Source organism: Nicotiana tabacum, chromosome 10, assembly GCF_000715075.1.
Source record: "Nicotiana tabacum cultivar K326 chromosome 10, ASM71507v2, whole genome shotgun sequence".
Taxonomy (NCBI): domain Eukaryota; kingdom Viridiplantae; phylum Streptophyta; class Magnoliopsida; order Solanales; family Solanaceae; genus Nicotiana; species Nicotiana tabacum.
In genome coordinates, this window is record NC_134089.1 from 74,543,743 (window position 1) to 74,565,022 (window position 21,280).

Genomic DNA, 21,280 nt, shown 5'->3' on the forward strand with positions numbered 1-21,280 from the left:
AGGATGAGGAAGGACATGTGGTGGTTGAAATTTTTAGAAGGCCAGGTATAAGAAGCAAAGGTCGAGTGGTCGATTAGAAGGGTGAGTTCCGCCAAAGTAGGAGAGTGGCGGAGTTGTATATGGGATTTGCGTTAGGATGACTACACACCTTGAGGAGAGTTTCGAATGATTTGGGAATTTCAGAGATTGGTGATTGGGGCCTACAGATTTAATTTGGAGCATGGGCTATTATGCGGCAGGAGATTTGATATAACGGAAAGGAGCTGCTTGAAATGAAGAAGGATACAACATAACTTTGAATTAGAAGGATATTGCCGCACATCTAATTGATATCCACGAGGGGTGAATGGACTTATCCAGCTAGATAGTGAGATCGGACTCAGGATAGGTTATTGATGTCGTAGTAATGGTACCCCGTGCAGCAGCGTTGGAAGATGTTGGAAAGTGATTTCCACAGGTGGGTTATTGTCACGCCTCCTTTTTACCTACACCCCCGGAAGAGTATATAAGGGAGTTTTTTCAATTAAAGGATAATCGAAGCGGGATTTATTATTAAAAGATTCAGAGTCGCCACTTGGGAGATTTATGGTGTCCCAAGTCACCGGTTCAAATCCCGAATCGAGGAAAAGATTGACTCTGTTTTACAGTTTGCGAACACAGAAATTCGGGTAAGGAATTCTGTTAACCCGGGAGAAGGTATTAGGCATTCCCGAGTTCCGTGGTTCTAGCACGGTCGCTCAACTGTTATAATTAGCCTATTATCTAATTTTAAAACATTTTGAACCTACGTGCATTTTAACTTAAAACTGCTTTTATTTATTTTAAAGAAAATTTAACATCGTCTAAAACATGTCTTTGGACCGCGCCACATGAAATGCACCCGCAATTCGAAACACATTTTATTCAACGCTATCACGATTTAGATTTGGGTCATATGAAATGCACACCCGAGTTTAGGAAAGTAATATTATTAAAATAGCGCGCCTAAAGCAACTAAGTGTTTTTAACTTTGTGAGGGCCATGGAAATTTGCTAAATGACGCGCCTCGATTTCTAAGGATAAAACAAAATTAATTACACGAGGGCCATGCAATTGTCATTTTGTTTGGCACGGTGCACCTCGATTCTAATTTCAAAGGATGCTCAAACTACTTTTGAGGGCCATGGGATATGGAAAGAGTTATTTTGGAAGTCAAAAAATATTTTCGCAATTTAAAGTATTGACAAGTTATCCCCATTTAGATGCTCACAAATTACTACTCTATTTTTGTAAATATGAGATAATTATATATTAGAAAAGAATGAGCTAACCATTAATCTATAACTAAAAATCAATGAGGCATGAAAATTAGACTTCTTCGGCCCGAGACCATTGTCAAAAGTTGACAAATCTGTCATGCTAATCCCAACTCTAAAACAAAGCATTAGTGAATTCTTCAAGAAAATCCAATACAAAGCACAACATTTCATGTACCCACTTGACAATTAATAAAATCATTTCAAAGAACTTTGAGCAATTTCCAACAATACCTAACTAAATCACGGACAGTAGTGAAGGCCTTTGAGTAAACCGACTTTTGTCCATACTGTGAATTTGCTATTTAAATCAGACAATCACCCACGACTTATTCATCAAATTAAACGATAAAAATCCAACAACCAAAGATAATAAAATTACTCTATATCAAACAAACACAAAGATGCAAATTGACAATAACCAAAATTAGCTGAGAAGATCAACACTAACACCGTAGTATTATCAAAGTGCTAGAAAATAGAAGCTGACCTTTAAGGAACAACAGCTTTAGAATTGATTATATATTGAATCTCTTTGAATACATTGGAGAAAAGAGTTCCAATATAACTCTAACTTCACCCAAACCATCAACCATAGAACCTTGAAACAGGGACCTCGACGAACTTGACGAACGGAGCTCAGCAAAATTTCAGCAACATCCAACAACTCTAATCGGCAGAAAATCACTCAAAATTCCAGATAAAAATTGAAGCAAAAGAGTAGAAATTTGAATAGCCTTCAAACACTTTATTTTTCTGTTTTTCGTTCATTTTTTCCTTTTGAATTTGACCATTTCTCTTATGTGTGTTTCTTTTTAATTTGATGAAAAGAAGGCTACGAAGATGGGGGAAGGGAAAGCGGCTAGATCGGGATTTTTGAAAGGGCTGTGCAGCTGGTTATTTTTCAAGAGATCAGGGGTAATGGCTGATACTTGGAGAAGGAGATCAAATGAGTTGTTGCGCCATTTGTATCTCTTTCTTTTGAGAGAATCTGATCCCCCTTAGGTCTTAGGTGTTAGGTACTATTATATAGGGGTAAGAATAAGGTTAAGGGTATGGACATAGGAATTATGGGCTTAGTAATTATGGACTAGGTCCAAAATTAGGCCTAAAATGAATTGCTCGAGCCCCAGTTTTATTCTTTCCCCACGAACGAGATTAAAATACGATCTCATTTATTAATTAATTCTACTTAAATAAAATAACTATTAAAATAAGACTGACCGTTAAAATAAAACTATTCTTGGTATTTTTCAAGATTAAAAATAATTACAAAACATTAATGGAACTATTTTTGTAATTTTCATTTTTCTTGTAATAAAACAAAGTAAATGAGTCAAAATTAGTTGAAATAACGATATTAGGCCTAAATTAAATATTCTCATGCTAAAATATGAAAAATCTTGGGGTGGATCAAAAATCACATGTCTACAGCTGCCCCTCTTTGACTGGAAACACAAAGAGTTTTCAGACAAAGGCTGACTAGACAGGTTTTTGACCCGACCCTTATTTGGAAGAGACTAAAACTGAGAAAAGGGGAATGTGACCGAGCCCTGGTATCTGAGCTGCCTACATATGCTTGGCTATAAAGGAATCAGGTCACGTGTAGTTCAGAGGTGAGTGAGGCGATGGAGTATGCCGAGGTGGAGAGCCAGTCGAGGTGCCGTTCCGCCGAGGTTCCGGTTTGTGGTCCTGTTATTACATCAAAAAATCAAAATATAAAAAGGACTAGCTAAGCTTGTCAACTACGAGTTATAAGATTCCTATCTATAAGTCTTCTGAAGCTTGATCTTGAGTCTTGAATGGTTCTTCATGTAGACTTTGGATTTGAACCTTGACGCTTGCTAGTTGCAGGTGCTACTGCTTACTGACTTCCTTATTACACCATGACAAAATAAAAGAAGCTAGACTAAACTATGATCTATGCATTACAATAATCCTATCTATATCTTCAAACTTGATCTTGTAATTCCTGTTGCCTTGTTGACTTGTATATTCTAGATGAAGTCCCTTTGTTGCCGACTTGAATTGTGATATGAGACACTTTCCCTTTTCTTCAAGTGGACGCCTGATTGCTGAACTCGAATTATAATCTGAGATGCTTTACTTTTCTCCAGGTGGATGCTTGATTGCCAAAACTTGAACTGTATTCCCGTGCTCTTCAGGTGGGCGCCTGATTGCTGAACTTGAACTGTATTCCCGTGCTCTCCAGGTGGGCGCCTGATTGCTGAACTTGAACTGTATTCCCGTTCTCTCCAGGTGGGCGCCTGACTGCTGAACTTAAATTGTATTCCCGTGCTCTCCAGGTGGGCGCCTGATTGCTGAACTTGAACTGTATTCTTGTGCTCTCCACGTGGGCGCCTGACTGATAAACTTGAACTGTAATCCCGTGCTCTCCAGGTGGGCTCCTGATTGCTGAACTTGAATTTTTTTCCCGTGCTATCCAGGTGGGCTCCTGACTGCTGAACTTGAATTGTATTCCCGTGCTCACCAGGTGGGCTCCTGATTGCTGAACTTGAATTGTATTCCCGTGCTCTTCAGGTGGGCGCCTGACTGCTGAACTTGAATTGTATTCCCGTGCTCTCCAGATGGGCGCCTGATTGCTGAACTTGAATTGTATTCCCGTGCTCTCCAGGTGGGCGCCTGACTGCTGAACTTGAATTGTACTCCCGTGCTCTCTAGGTGGGCTCCTGATTGATGAACTTGAATTGTATTCCCGTGCTCTCCATGTGGGCTTCTGACTGTTGAACTTGAAATGTATTCCCATTCTCTCCAGGTGGGCGCCTGACTGCTGAACTTGAATTGTATTCCCGTGCTCTCCAGGTGGGCTCTTAACTACTAAACTTGAATTGTATTCCCGTGCTCTCCAGGTGGGCGCCTGACTGCTGAACTTAAAATGTATTACCGTGCTCTCCAGGTGGGCGCTTGATTACTGAACTTGAACTGTTTCTCCCTGTTCTCCAAGTGGGTACCTGATTTCAACAAAAATAGACAAAACAAAGAAACGTTTCTGCCCCAGTTGGTAGCTGGGCACATACGTGAGTGTTAAACTGACTCATATTACCAAATATTACTAAGAATTTGAATGCTAGGTCCCGTTATCCAGGAGGGTCCTAACAGCTCCTAGTTAAACGACAATTTCTAAAGGTGTGACTTCTGTTAAATCTTGTTATCTAAGAGGGTCTAAAACTACTCCCCATTATCCAGGAGGGTCCTGAATATCAAAAGTCAAATTTTATCTTAAGAGCGACAACTTTTATAGTTGAATTATACTATCCCACGGCAGAACTTACGCTAAATGTTGTTATCTAATCGAAATCTTAAAGCTAAGTCCCATTATTCAGGAAGGTCCTGAGAACTCCTAATTGAATATTATCTTGAACATGCGAACTCCTAAACCAGCTTATGTTACTTTGGGATACATTTATGCTAGATTACGCTATTTCTGAACTAGGTCCCATTTTTTAGGAGGACCCTGAAAATCAAAAATCAAACCTGTTTGGTGACTGCCTTTCTCCGCGAAGGGTTTCTTCAAAACAACCGAAATTTCCTTCCCCTGTTTAATCAAAGAAAAATTCTTCAGTTTAAAATGTGGTGGTTAGTTGATGGCATTCTTTGCTGAAGGTCTCTCCGCTGCATTGTTTTGTTTTGACTAGCTTCCCCGAACTGGCCCTGAACCGCTTGACTTTCCGACTGACTTTCAAAACCCTATGACCCTGAATGACTCGAGTGTTCTATACCTGAACTGTTGTTTCACACCTCTGACCCCTTTAATAGAACCTCTGCATCTCCCATGAAAAAACCAAATCATTTTGCGGATGAAACCCTTGCTGGCACTTTATCCCACTTTACATCATGCTATCTTTGATGTGCTCTGGCCGCACTTGCTTTGCAATCTTGTAGCTGGTAGTGAGCCTTGAAATTCCTTCTTATTTTCTTAAACAGAACTGTCATTGGGAACATCTTAGAGAAATAAACCCAAAAGAAGTGAAATGCAATGACTTTCAAAGTTAAGGATAAGGAAATCCAAAACTGGAAGACTATCTGAAGAGAAAAAAAAGAGACTTATCTGAGTGGAACAGCTGGTACCAATGATCATGACATGCAATTTGGATTAATTGGCCCAATCTGTCCAACCAATCAACTTTCAGTTGCCATACTTTGTTGCTCCGGAATTTCCATAACCTGATTTCTTCACCCAAATCCTAACCTTGTTCATCCTGCGGTGCCTTGAAAGGTTTTCACCAGCAGACCTCTCTCATTTGTTCATCTCTCAACTCACTTTCGCCTTACGGTGCCTGTGAGGGTTTTCACCAATAAGACTCTCTCATTTTTTGATTTCTCTTAGCTCTCGTCGCCTTATGGTGCCCGTGAGGGTTTTCACCAATAAGACTCTATCATTTTTATTTCTCTCAACTCATCACCTTACGGTTCCCGCGAGGATTTTCACCAATAAGACTCTCTCATTTTTTATTTTTTTTCCTATTTGGACCAGAGTGTTGCCCTTGATATGAATCACCTCTACCTGCTTGACTTGGCATTTCTCGAAGACTGATCGGAAGGTCTTTCTTTGGACCGTAATGTGACTTTTGGATGGGTTTAGAAAGAAAGGGTATAAAAGCTCAAAACAATTCGAATGGATTCAAAATTACAACTTTCGGAATCAGATTTCTGATAACAACCACAACTTCTGCCCCAGTTTCTTGTTTGGGGACTTTTGGATTTTTACTTTGATGGGACCGAACCGTGAGGCTGCCTACGTATCCTTAAAAGGAATCAGGTCAAACATAGTTCATGTCATAGAAATTACTTTGTTGTTGTGATTTTCTCTTTATTTTTTCTCTCTTTTTGATTTCTTTTCCTTTTTTTATTGTTTTTCTCCTTCTTTTTCTTTTTCATTCTTTTTTTCTCTTTTCATTCTTTTCTTTCTCTTTTCATTATTTTTCTTTCACTTTTCTTTTCTTCCCTTCCTTATATTTCACGCTTGTGTTTTTGATATTCGCTACTGATTCCAAAAGAGGGGTATGAAAGAAAATAAATAAGGCTCAAAAGGGGGTGACAAAGGATAAAGTGTTTAGATAACAGAGCAAAATGCCTTCGTCATTTCAATATTCAAAACATGCCAAATACAAACAAGTACAATTAAACAAAGAAATCTTACATAGTATCTTTTGACTGCATCAGAGTTGATAGACATTTCTACACATTTGCCTTCTACATCTGTCAAATAAATGCACCATTGGACAACACTCTAGTTACAACGAAAGACCCTTGCCAATTTGGGGCAAATTTTCCTTTTGCTTCAACCTGATGAGGAAGAATGTGTTTCTGTACTAACTGACCCACTTCAAACTTCCGTGGACACACCTTCTTATTGTATGCTCTTTCCATTCTTCGTTGATACAATTGGCCATGACACACTGCTGCCAATCTTTTCTCGTCGATCAAACTCAATTGTTCAAAGTGGGTTTTGACCCACTCATCATCATCGATCTCAGTCTCAGTGACAATTCGAAGGGATGGAATTTCCACTTCTGCGGGTATCACTGCTTCGGTTCCATACACCAACAAATAAGGAGTCGCCCCTACTGAAGTACGGACAATAGTGCGATAACCCAACAACGCAAACGGCAGCTTCTCATGCCATTGTCTGGACCCTTCCACCATTTTCTGAAGTATCTTCTTTATGTTCTTGTTGGTTGCCTCGACTGCTCCATTCGCCTTGGGGCGATATGGGGTGGAATTGCGATGTGTAATCTTACACTGTTGACATACCTCTTTCATCAGATGACTATTGAGATTAGCACCGTTATCTGTGATGATTACCTTCGGTATCCCGAACCGGCAAATGATATTTGAGTGCACAAAATCAACCACCGCCTTCTTGGTTACAGACTTGAATGTTTTAGCCTTAACCCACTTGGTGAAATAATCTATGGCCACCAAAATGAACTTGTGCTCATTCGATGCTGATGGCTCACTTGGCCCAATGACATCCATGCCCCACACAACGAAAGGCCACGGTGCAGACATCGTGTGTAATTCAGATGGTGGAGAATGAATCAAATCTCCATGCACTTGGCACTGATGACATTTACGCACGAAACTGATACAATCTCGCTCCATAGTGAGCCAATAATAACCTGCCCGGAGAATCTTCTTTGCCAGCACATACCCACTCATGTGCGGTCCACAGACTCCAGAATGTACTTCAGTCATAATAGTTGTGGCCTGCCTAACATATATGCATCTCAGTAATCCAAGATCTGGAGTTCTTTTGTATAACACTCCTCTACTGAAGAAAAATCCACTTGCCAACCGTCGAATTGTTCTCTTTTGATCACCTGTGGCTTGTACGGGATACACTCACATACTGATATACTCCTTGATATCGTGAAACCAAGGCTCCCCATCGAGCTCTTCTTCCACCACATTATAATAAGCATGCTGATCGTGGACTTGAATATGTAAAGGGTCCACATAAGCCTTATCTGGGTGATGTAACATTAACGCCAGAGTAGCCAAAGCATCAACGACCTTATTATGAATCCTCGGAATATGCCTAAACTCTATTGATTGGAATCACTGACAAAGATCATGTAAACATTGTCGATACGGTATGAGTTTTAAATCCCGTGTTTCCCACTCTCCCTGAATTTGGTGCACCAGAAGGTCCGAGTCACCTAAGACCAAGACTTTATCGACACCCATATCCACAGCCATCCTCAAACCCAAAATGCATGCCTCGTACTCAGCCACGTTGTTAGTACAGTAGAACCAAAGCTGAGCCGTAACAGGGTAATGATGCCCTGTTTCAGAAACAAGTACCGCTCCTATCCCAACACCTTTCATGTTAGCAGCCCCATCAAAGAAAAGTTTCCATCCTGGCCTTTCAACCTGTTCCAACTCATCAATGTGTATTACCTCTTCATCAGGGAAATAAGTCTTCAAAGGTTCGTATTCTTCATCTACAGGGTTCTCAGCCAAATGGTCGGCCAATGCTTGTGCTTTCATCACAGCCTGAGTCACGTAGACAATGTCAAATTCTGTGAGCAAAATCTGCCACTTTGCGAGTCTTCCCGTGGGCATAGGCTTCTGGAAGATATTCTTTAACGGATCCAAGTGAGAGATAAGGTAAGTAGTGTAAGATGACAAATAATGTTTCAGCTTCTAGGCTACCCAAGTTAGGGCGCAACACTTCCTCTCAAGATGAGTGTACTTAACCTCGTAAGATGTGAATTTCTTACTGAGATAATATATGGCCTGCTCCTTCCTGCCGGTGATGTCATGCTGTCCCAACACACATTCAAATGAATTGTCCAAGACCTTCAAATACAGAATCAAAGGTCTCCCTAGTTCTAGCGGGACCAACACAAGTGAGTTTGACAAGTACCCCTTTATCTTATCAAATGCTTCATGACATTCATCTGTCCACTTAACCATAACATCTTTCTTTAACAGTTTGAAGATGGGCTCACAAGTTGTCGTGAGCTGAGCAATAAACTGGCTGATGTAATTCAATCTCCCCAACAGACTTATCACTTCGGTCTTGTTCGTTGAAGGTGACAACTCCTAGATAGCTTTGATCTTTGATGGGTCTAATTCAATACCTCGGCGACTGACTACGAATCGCAACAATTTTCCAGACGGAACACCGAACACACATTTTGCAGGATTGAGCTTGAGATTGTATCTGCGAAGCCTTTGGAAGAACTTTCTCAGTTCTCTGACATGGTCAGACTGCTTTCTAGACTTGACAATTACATCATCCACATAAACCTCGATCTCTCTATGTATCATGTCATGGAATATGGTCACCATTGCCCTCGTGTAGGTTGCCCCGACATTTTTCAAACCAAATGGCATGACCCGATAGCAGTCCGTTCCCCATGGCGTGATGAATGCTGTCTTTTCTGCGTCTTCCTCATCAATTAAGATCTGGTGGTAACCCGCATAACAATCCATAAAAGAACCAATCTCATGTTTGGCACAATTATCGATCAATATATGGATGTTCGGCAGTGCGAAGTTATCCTTGGGACTTGCCTTGTTGAGATCTCGATAATCAACACACACCCTGGTCTTGCCATCTTTCTTCGGCACAGGCACAACATTGGCTAACCAGGTGGGATACCGGGTGACCCGAATGACTTTGGCCTCAAACTGTTTGGTGACCTCTTCCTTAATTTTCACACTCATATCAGTTTTAAATTTCCTCAGCTTCTGCTTGACAGGGGGAAATGCCGGATCAGTGGGCAATTTGTGAACCACCAAGCTAATGCTTAGACCTGGCATGTCATCATAGGACCATGCAAAAACATCTTTATACTCGAACAGTGTTTTAATTATCTCCTCTCTGAGTTGTGGTTCAAGATGGACACTTATTTTAGTTTCCCAGACATTATCTTGGTCCCCTAAATTGATTGCTTCTGTATCACTCAGGTTAGGCTTGGGTTTTTCTTCAAAATGGCTTAATTCTTTACTAATCTCTTCAAAGGCTTCATCCTCGTCATATTCCGATTCAACATCACACTTTATTTCTTGAATTACTATTTCAGAATTAGATTAGCTTTTAAGACTGGGCCAGAGATTCCACATGCATGTCATATTAATGAAGCCAGCATAAAAAGAACTGTACAAGGAAGAAAAGCAAAACAAAAATAAAACTATCAGGAAAGGAGAAAAAGGGAAATTGCATTTCATTGAAATTAGAGATAACAAGGTTTATACATCCAAATGGACGGAACATAGAATCTGAACTACAACCCTGGGATAATCCAGATAAACTGAAAGAAAATCAAAGCAAACTACCAAAACTCCTTCCTGGTGGGGAGAGGAGTAGCTTCCCAATTATTAATCTTTGCACTGGGCCCAACAAATTTCACATCCGCCTTGCTAGAACTCTCTCCAGCTTCCACCGTGTTCACTTCGTCGAATATCCTCTCGAACTTTTCCATCAAATCTCCATCCATATCAACCACCGAACTGGGAACCGTCGTCACTGGGCGCTTTCTGGTACCAGGCCTAACAAATGATCTGGAGAGATGCGGGATTGGCTTTGGAAGTGCCCATGCTCTCTGTTTCATTTTTCTGGCTCTTCTCACGTCTGTGACTGTGGTCTTGAACCCCAGACCAAATGTATCCAAGTTTTTAGGAAGAGAAACCAGTTGTACGATACCTTGCATAGATTCACCCAAACCCTTGCCCGGTACAAAACTATTTTTCAACATTTCAACGACTACCATGACTGATACAGCAGCTACCCTTGGAGTCGGCACACACTTCCCTTCCGGAATTTTCTCTACCGATACTGTGTCAAAAACCTGATAAACCTATGTCCCCTTGTCATCTTCAAACTCTAAGAACGGAACAATGGCATCACTGGGAACACACAAATTATCTTCGCCATGCACAACAATTTCCTGTCTATCCCATTCAAACTTAACCATTTGATACAGAGTGGACAGGACCGCTTTGGCAGCATGAATCCAGGGTCGACCTAGCAGCAGATTGTAAGAAACAGCCACATCGAGCACCTGGAATTCCACAGTAAATTCAACTGGACCTATTGTAAACTCGAGCACTATGTCCCTGACTGAATATTTCCCTCCACCGTCGAATCCCCGAACGCAGATACTGTTCTTGTGAATTCTTTCATCATCCACCTTCAACTTGTTCAGAGTGGAAAGTGGGAAAATATTTGTACTGGAACCATTGTCAACCAGTACCCGAGTAACCACGGAATCTTCACATTTTACCGTCAGATAGATGGCTCTATTGTGCTCAGTACCCTCCACGGGTAACTCATCATCAGAAAAAGTGACTCTGTTTACCTCAAATATCTTGTTAGCTATATTTTCCAAGTGGTTTACTGAGATTTTGTCAGGAACGTGGGCTTCATTCAAGATCTTCATCAAAGCCCGACGGTGCTCGTCTGAATGGATCAATTATGACAATAGCGAGATTTGAGCCGGTGTCTTCCTTAACTTCTCCACAATGGAATAGTCCTTCACTTTCATCTTTCTCAGAAATTCCTCTGCTTCTTCCTCGGTCACAAGTTTCTTCACCAACACTGGGTTATCTTTGGAGGTCTTAGCTTTTCTCAACTCTTCGGGGGCAAAGCATCTCCTCGATCGAGTCAAACCATGGGTCTCACACACTTCTTCTTTAACCTCTTTCCCCTTGTAAGTCACTGTCACTCGTTCATAATTCCATGGGACTGCCTTGCTGTTGACTATCGGTAATTGAGTTACCAGTTTGATAATGACAGGATCTGTGCGGGCGGCCTTCACAATTACCATAGGCTTGTTCGTCACTCCTGGCACAACCACTTTTGCTCTTTCATGTTTTCCTGCAACACCACTTGAGGACCCCTTCTTGACCTCCACAGATGGTTCATTATTTGCCTCGTTCAACTTGATCACAGATATCTCACTTGCTGACTTTTCACACGGCTTGGCTTCACTAGCCCGAATCATCATGACGGTTTGTGAAAGCTTCTTAGGCTCCCCTCCCTTATGCACAATCTCAATCATATTTGTCTCATAATGGGCTGGCCACGGGTTCTGGTTGATATTGGATGCCTCTAGGGCTTGGACCTTAATCCGATTAGTATCGATGAGCTCCTGAATAGCTGTTTTCAATTTACAGCATTTCTCTGTGTCATGACCCGGGGTTCCTGAACAATACTCACAACTCACCGAGCGATCAAGATTTTTGGGAGGGGGATTTGGCAGTTTAGCCTCGATCGGATTCAACATACCCAACTGTCTCAATCTGTGGAATAGACTAGTATATGATTCTCCCAATGGAGTGAAAGTCTTTTTTTTCTGCAACCTCTCATTCTTAAAGGCTTGATTTGGCCTAAAACCTGTTCCAGGGGGATTTCTGTAGGCTCTTGGGGGTGGATGGGCATTTTGTGGAGCTAGGTATGGACTTTGTGGAGCTGGCGGACGCCATTGTGCGTAAGCAAGAGGTTGGGTATAGGTTTGTGCGTGATGGACGGAAAAATGGGGATCTGGCGGTGGGTAGTAGTATTGTGGTGGGCTATATGGAATGTGTAGGTACATTTGGGGATAAGGTCGAGGTTGGTTGTAGTAATGTGGGGGGCCCCTAGACCCGACCCAAGCTCCCGATTCAATTGCCGCAACATCCTCTTTCCTCTTTTTCCCGAGTACACCCCAGTACCGTTTTGAATGGCATGTGTGGTTGCTTTGATTGTTGGATAACTCATTATCTTGTTGGACTTAAGTCCCTCCTCAACCATGCCTCCCATTTTTACAACCTCATTAAAGGACTTGCCCACTGCTGACACCAAATGACCAAATTAAGTGGGCCCCAAAGCTTGCAAGAAATAATCAACCATCTCACTTTCTTTCATCAGAGGGTCAACCCTCACGGCTTGTTCCCTCCAACGGAATCCATACTCTCTGAAACTCTCACCGGGCTTCTTCTTAATCTTTGTTAATGACAGACGGTATGGGATAATTTCAAGATTGTACTGAAAATGGTAGGCGAAGGCTTGGGCCAAATCGTCTCATGTGTACCACCTGCTGTGATCTTGTCTGGTATACCATTCTAATGCCGATCCACTCAAACTTTAGCTGAAATATGTCATCAGCAATTCATCTCTTCCGCCTTCTCCTCTCATCTTGCTACAAAATCCTCTTAAGTGTGCTACTGGGTCATCATGCCCGTCGTACAGATCAAACTTAGGCATATTGAACCCCGCTGGTAACTGAACATCTGGGAACATACATAAATCTTTATAGGACACACTTACTTAACCCCCACCCCCTCATATCTCTGAACGATTGTTCTAAGCTTTTGACCTTTCTGATCATCTCTTCATGCTGGGGATTTTTAGGTGGCTTCTCGGTCTCTGCGTGTAGATCAAGATGAGGGGTGTAAGAATATGGTTCCGGAACATTAAAGGTGGGCTTAGGGGGATAATACTGGTTGTCATGAGTTTGGAACAGAGGTTCACTGGAAGATCGGTGTAATGCAGCAGGTGGAGGTGCCACAAAAACAGGTGTGATTAGTGGAGGAAGGTGAGGGACTTGTCTGGGTGGAGGAGCTTGTGATGTATGGGAAGTGGTGTCGTGGCATTGTTGGTAGAGGGGAAAGGCTGGAGATGAGTTCACAGTGGTAGGTTCCTGAGATTGAGCTAATGGTGGGATATAGGCAGGGTTGGCGGGATAAATCGGTGGTGGATGACCCTTTGCCCAGGCCTAGTACATTTCAGCCATTTGCTGCTTTAACTTATACATCTCTTCCTTCATTGCATTAACATCCAATTCTTCCACCTCTTTTGACGGGTCGACAATACTTGCCTCCATTTCTTGGTTGGCCATGTTTAGCCTGTCTTTTGATCGGGTGTTGTATGAGTGAGTTGCCAGAATGCCAATCAACTAACCACCTGCCTGAACTCAATATATCAACAACAACCTTGTTAGTGGTTAGGGCTTTAACAAATTGGTAACCGCACATTTTGGGGAATGAATGAACCTAAACAGTTAACCGTTTTTATTATGCATTTGATCGGCTGCTTGCGTCATCCCGGCTTTTATATTTGCAACTTCCTCCCCTTTTTTCTCTTTTTCATTTTGTTGTTTTCATCCTCCCATTTCCCTATGGTTTTGCCATTGCTTCTTTCTCTTAGCCTTCTTATTTTTTCTCTCTTTTCTTTTCTTTTCTCTCTTGTTTTTCCTCTCTCTTTTCGTTTTTCTTCTTCTTCTCTTCTCTTTTTTTTTTGGTTATGGTCGAATCCTATGGAGATTTCCTACGTATCATGACCCCATATGAATCAGACCGAGCGTAGTTCTGGGAGATAAATATGAAAGTAAATAATAAAACAATTTTTGGGATTTTCATTTTTCATAAAAAGCAAACGTTTTGATTACAAAGACTCAACACTAACAGACTCCAAGAGAAACTAGCAGACGCTGATGAAAAGACGAAATACAGACTCCAAAAATAAACTATCATACTCTAACAGAAGAAAATGTAGACTCGACAACAAATGACAGACTCTAGCAGAAAGAAAATACAGACTCAACACAGCTGACATACTCTAACGGTAAAGGAAATACCGACTCAAATGAAAAATCATGAGTACATCAATGCTCCTGGTGCCCGCCGGACATCATTCGGTCTCGCCGCGGGCCTATATGTAAGATCCCTTTGAAGCCTCTCCAAATCACTCATTATATGTCGGACAAACGTCATCACTGCCACGAAGAAAGTGGTGCGAGTCATATCCTCATATGTTTGGCATTTTATAACAATGTAGTCGGCAATGGCTCTGACACGCTCTCGGATTCTACCCTTTTCCTGAAGCAGACGCTCGACCTGTTGATTCCGAGCTTCTAACACCTGAGTGTCATGGAGATGTTGATTTTGCAACTATTGCATTTCTTCCTCCATCCGAGCCATCAAATCATAACAGTGTTCCCTATCAACTTTAAAGTTCTTGGCCTGCTTGGCTACCTCATTCTCGAGGGTAGTCATTTTTCTCTTCAGGCTGGTGATTGCCTCTTCATACTTTCTTTTAATTTGCCGCACAAACTGTGCCCACCCTTTTGCATTTTCCGCCAATTGAGCCCAGACTTTCGCCAGACTGGCCTCAAACCTTTTTAGGTCATCTTGAGCCCAGACTGGCCAGACTTTCGCCGCGGGCCTATATGCAAGATCCCTTTGAAGCCTCTCCAAATCACTCATTATATGTCGGACAAACGTCATCACTGCCACGAAGAAAGTGGTGCGAGTCATATCCTCATATGTTTGGCATTTCACAACAATGTAGTCGGCAATGGCTCTTACACGCTCTCGGATTCTACCCTTTTCCTGAAGCAGACGCTCGACTTGTTAATTCCGAGCTTCTAACACCTGAATGTCATGGAGATGTTGATTTTTGCAACTATTGCATTTCTTCCTCCATCCGAGCCATCAAATCATAACAGTGTTCCCTATCAGCTTTAAAGTCCTTGGCCTGCTTGGCTACCTCATTCTCGAGGGTAGTCATTTTTCTCTTTAGGCTGGTGATGCCTCTTCATACTTTCTTTTCATTTGCCGCACAAACTGTGCCCACCCTTTTGCATTTTCCGCCAATTGAGCCCAGACTTTCGCCAGACTAGCCTCAGACTTTTTTAGGTCATTTTGAGCCCAGACTGGCTAGACTTTTTTAGACTTTCGCCATACTTGAGCCCAGACTGGTTTCTAGCAGCTATTTTCATCTTCCGGATTTGAGCTTTGAGGGCTTCATTTTCCTGAGTTAACTTCTTCTTCTCGCCTTCATCTGCGGCGACTTGTAACCCATTCTCAAACTGAAGGTCCATGACTTGCTTTTCCAGCCTACTTATGGTGGTTCGGTACTCATTTTCTTTGGTCAACCAGTCCCATTGCACCTGTGCTCTGTCAGTAAATTGTTGGACATGGGGTTTCGTTGCAGGCCTTTCGGGCTCATGATGAACTCGGGATATTTTACCATACCAAGCAGTGTGGCTAGGCTCCACCTCGCCTCTAGATCGATCTCGTACTTGAGTTCTTGGCTCTAAGAATCTGCACTGATGCCAGATCCGATGCACTTTTTCTTCTGGGAAAATGACTTTTGGTTCTAACTCAATGACCTGCCGACTCAAATCTTCATCATGTGGGATGGTCTGGTATCGGCCTAACTGACGTAGAACTCGGTGCGGATCATAAGGCTGGATACTCCGAATATCCATCAACAGCAGAAAACACACCTCAGCCGACATATAAATTACTTCAACGACCGAGAGCCACCCAAACGTCCATTCGATCTTGTTTGCAGTCAAGGATCTCAAGTGGGCATGCCATGCTTTTGTACCATCCGGGAACTCATAACCCTCTACCCGCTTTTCATGTTTTTCAATGCACTCGAGGCTGGTTATACCACAATTCAAGTATCCAGGACGGTGTCAAAGGTGTTCCTCCATCCATAATTGTACCAGCATATTGCACCCTTCAAAGAACTTTCCCTTTTCTCGACAAAGGGTCAGAGCTCGGTAAATTTCTGCCAAAATCATCGGCACTATGGTCCCATTTTCCTTTTTCATCATAAAGTCGGCTATCCTCATGAGTCCTAACTCTATGTTCCTGTTTTTTCTGGGGCAAATCAAAGTACCTAGGAACGCCATTATAAAAGCTAATCCTCTTCGAGCTTCCCACTTGTCTTAGTTTCCCGTGTGAGTAAGACCGGTATCTGGCGTCTCGAAGCCACGGTAATTCTCGTAACGTCGGTACAAAAAGTAGAAGGTACAGAATCCTTTGGCCAAATTTCCGTCTCGGATGTCCCGACTGATGCTTAACAAGTCCAAAAATTTGTGAGGGGTTACTGTTCTCGGTGCTACCGGGTATTGATTTCTAAGATTCCCCTCGAAACCGGCATAGCCTGCTATCTCTTCCAGTGTATGAGTTAACTCGAAATTAACAAAGTGGAATACATTATGTGTTGGGTCCCAAAATGGTATCAAGGCCTCAATTATGTCCTTTCTCGGCTTAACCTTCAAGATCCCGACAAAACCACCCAACGCTTTTGTCACAACTTTCCTGCTATTGTCCCCCAAATCATGCCACCACATATGTAGCTCCATCGGGATCTCTTCACGGACTGAGAAAGGTTCATTTTGAATTGTGCTCATCCTGCACATTTATTAAGGTGATTTTAATTTAACAAAAAAACTATGACTCATTTTGACTCAAGAAAAATGACCACTTTTTCAAAATTTTCACAAAAATATCCGGCTTTTCCAATCCGGCCTTTCCGCACTCCGAAAACAAAGATTTTAAGGTTGTGTTCGCTAACCGACAAAAACCTTGAAAAATGACCAAAGGTAGCTATTTTTGCGAAAATGGCCTTCCGGCGCCCTTTTGGGGACATTCGGCTATTTTAAATAAGAATGACATCACCTTACTTATTTGCGATAAAATTAAAATTTTGTTCTTTTTTGTGCTATTTTTGCAAAAGGAAGTTGGACCCGATGGGGATTGCCTACGTATCTCACACCCTATGAGAATCAAACTGGCGTAGTTCGGGCAATTTTGAAAAAATCAGCTATTTCTCTTAAAAAACAAAAAGATTCTTCTTCAAAATTTTGGCAGAATTTCAGTATATTTTGGACATCAGTTTTTCAAAAACAGGCAATTATCTCTCTCGGCCCTCACATTGACTTCCCTTCTCTCAACTTTTCCCCTATAAGCCGGTCAACATGCAAATCTGAAGCAAATGAATGCACAAGTAGCAAGTAAGGTACATCAGGATGGTCTTTTTTATTTTTGGTACACCTGTCCTAAATAGATCCAACCCCTGTGTTGAGTCTCCAAAGTCAAATGCATTTGATGCAAACAAACGTTCCTACTAGGGATCCAGCATGAGGTCTTGTTATACTAGGTTTGAAAACCTGGGTTTGTTGTTCTAGACCCGGTTTACCCGAGCGGACAGCTCGAGCCGAGGGGGGCAGCGTACCGGGAATACAGAAGTTTCACCTGCTTTGCAACTTGTCCGAACCTCGTTCTAAAATTTGGGATATGACTCTAACAGAAGAGAAGTCACACAAAGTGCACACTCCTCCATGATTTTGAAGACTCAGAGAGAAGAAGGATTTCGTACCAGTTTATATACAGTTCACAGAATATCAAAGCGGTAAAAGCAACACTAAGCACATTAGGCCCAAACATGTAACAAAATCAGATAATTAATAAATCCAACTATAACAATTCATCTAAGCTCGAATTCTTGAACCCTGAACCAGAGATTCTAAGTTCGTTCCCCAGCAGAGTCGCCAGAGCTGTCACACCTCCTTTTTACCTACACCCCCGGAAGGGTATATAAGGGAGTTTTTCTAATTAAAGGACAATCGAAATGGGATTTATTATTAAAAGATTCAGAGTCACCACTTGGGAGATTTATGGTATCCCAAGTCACCAGTTCAAATCTCGAATCGAGGAAAAGATTGACTTTGTTTTACAGTCTGCGAACACATAAATCCGGGTAAGGAATTTTGTTAACCCGGGAGAAGGTATTAGGCATTGCCGACTTCCGTGTTCTAGCACGGTCGCTCAACTGCTATAATTAGCCTATTATCTGATTTTAAAACATTTTGAACCTACGTGCATTTTAAATTAAAACTGCTTTTATTTATTTTAAAGAAAATTTAACGTCGTCTAAAACATGTCTTTGGACCGTGCCAAATGAAATGCACCCCAATCCGAAACACCATTTACTCAACGCTATCACGATTTGGATTTGGGTCACATGAAATGCACACCTGAGTTTAGGAAAGTAATATTATTAAAATAACTCGCCTAAAGCAACTAACCGTTTTTGAACTTTGCGAGGGCCATGGAAATTTGTTAAATGGCGCGCCTTGATTTCTAAGGATAAAACAAAATTAATTACACGAGGGCCATGCAATTGTCATTTTGTTTGGCACGGCGCACCTCAATTCTAATTTCAAAGGATGCTCGAACTACTTTTGAGGGCCATGGGATATGGAAGGAGTTATTTTGGAAGTCAAAAAATATTTTCGCAGTTTAAAGTATTGACAAGTTATCCCCATTTAGATGCTCGCAAATTACTACTCTATTTTTGTAATTATGAGATAATTATATATTAGAAAAGAATGAGCTAACCATTTATCTATAACTAAAAATCAATGAGGCATGAAAATTAGACTTCTTCGTCCCGAGACCATTGTCAAAAGTTGACAAATCTGTCATGCTAATCCCAACTCTAAAACAAAGCATTAGTGAATTCTTCAAGAAAATCCAATACAAAGCACAACATTTCATGTACCCACTTGACAATTAATATAACCATTTCAAAGAACTTTGAGCAATTTCCAACAATACCTAACTAAATCACGGACAGTAGTGAAGGACTTTGAGTAAACCGACTTTTGTCCATACTGTGACTTTGCTATTTAAATCAGACAATCACCCATGACTTATTCATCAAACCAAAGATAATAAAATTACTCTATATCTAACAAACACAAAAATGCAAATTGACAATAACCAAAAATAGCTGAGAAGATCAACACTGACACCGTAGTATTATCAAAGTGCTAGAAAATAGAAGCTGACCTTTAAGGAACAACAGCTTTAGAATTGATTATATATTGAATCTCTTTGAATACATTGGAGAAAAGAGTTCCGATATAACTCTAACTTCACCCAAACCATCAACCATAGAACCTTGAAATAGGGACCTCGACGAACTTGATGGACGGAGCTCAGCAAAATTTCAGCAACATCAATCGGCAGAAAATCACTCAAAATTCTAGATAAAAATTGAAGCAAAAGAGTAGAAATTTGAATAGCCTTCAAACACTTTATTTTTCTGTTTTTCGTTCATTTTTTCCTTTTGAATTTGACCATTTCTCTTATGTGTGTTTCTTTTTAATTTGATGGAAAGAGGGCTACGAAGATGGGGGAAGGGAAAGCAGTTAGATCGGGATTTTTGAAAGGGCTGTGCAGCTGGGTTTTTTTCAAGAGATCAGGGGTAATGGCTGATACTTGGAGAAGGAGATCCAATGAGCTGCTGCGCCATTTGCGTCTCTTTCTTTTGAGAGAATCTGATCCCCCTTAGGTCTTAGGTGTTAGGTACTATTATATAGGGGTAAGAATTAGGTTAGCGGTATGGGCCTAGAAATTATGGGCTTAACAATTATCGACTAGGTCAAAAATTAGGCCTAAAAATGAATTGCTCGAGCCTCAATTTTATTTTTTCCCCGTGAACAAGATTAAAATACCATCTCATTTATTAATTAATCCTACTTAAATAAAATAACTATTAAAATAAAACTGACCGTTAAAACAAAATTATTCTTGGTATTTTTCAAGATTAAAAATAACTACAAAACATTAATGGAACTATTTTTGTAATTTTCATTTTTCTTGTAATAAAACAAAGTAAATGAGTCAAAATTAGTTGAAATAACGATATTAGGCCTAAATTAAATATTCTCGTGCTAAAATATGAAAAATCTTGGGGAGGATAAAAAATCACATGTCTACAGTTATTCCCTGTGAGCAGGTTAGCGATCGCGTGGTTGGCAAAGCTTCTGCGGAGGATTTTACTGGCCATTCCGGTAAGAGGTCGAATATGTGAATGTTGATGGAAATTCAGGGTGCTCATGAAGTGCTAATGGAAGGATTTCAAGGAATCTAGCGTTTACTTGGACGAGGTTATGTCAATAAGAGATAAAGAATCTTGGTGAATTCCAGGGGTGTATAATAGTGGCTGCAAGCTAAGTGGGAGAGTCCCACCGCCTATGATTGGGTTGCATGATTAACTACTTGCGAGGTTTCTGGTTTTTGCATATTTATGGGTTATTTCAGCTACGGGAAAAGAACATAAGTGGTAATTTGAACAAAGGGATTGTTAAAGGTGTGATATGGTTGGCCTTATTGGCTCATGTTCAGACTTGGGGAAGGATTCAGAATTTATACCTTATATAGATGCGGGTTTCAAGGGAAGTGATTCTGCTGGGTGTTTCATCGAGGCGGTGTTCATGTGCTAGAAGATATATGGAGTTGATTATATTAGGGTCCAAGTCAGAGCGGGTGACTCTCCATAATGGTCCTAGTGGATTCAAAGGGGTAAAGTGTGGTGCCTAATGACTTCGAGCCTATAGGTACGGTTAAGAATCAAGCTTTGTAGCAGCTTATGAGAAGAGGCCCAGAATGTTCTATGATGTTTTGACTCGCAGTGTAGCATTTGGGAGGAAAATGAGAAAAGACATCGGATTCGTAGAGGGATTATCAAAATGGGCATACTGGTTGAGGATGCGAATGTGCGTACAAGAGAGGTATGAAATGGTTCGTGGGATTGGAGACAATGTGGTCTCGTGATTCCAGGTCACTCGGGATGAGTGCGGATGGGGTGTGTTATGTAATGAATGGAGTTATTATTATTTCTAAGGCAATCAGGATAAATTGGAAAAAGATAGATTGACCAGCCA

At 41.2% G+C, this 21,280-nt stretch overlaps 1 protein-coding gene across 1 annotated transcript; it reads right to left on the minus strand.

Annotated features, from left to right (window-relative positions):
* Positions 1-1,665: 1,665 nt before the first annotated feature.
* Positions 1,666-19,973, minus strand: LOC142164676 (uncharacterized). The gene is made up of 2 exons (XM_075222981.1): positions 19,401-19,973; positions 1,666-16,958 (listed from the first exon to the last, which is right to left on the minus strand). Exon 2 carries the CDS (start codon positions 12,362-12,364, stop codon positions 11,243-11,245), a length of 1,122 nt encoding a protein of 373 aa, XP_075079082.1. The 5' UTR covers positions 12,365-16,958; positions 19,401-19,973; the 3' UTR covers positions 1,666-11,242.
* Positions 19,974-21,280: the final 1,307 nt, after the last annotated feature.

Excerpts from the sequence above, each read along its gene's own strand:
- LOC142164676 (XM_075222981.1), bottom strand. The coding sequence starts at position 12,364 with ATGTACCTACACATTCCATATAGCCCACCACAATACTACTACCCACCG.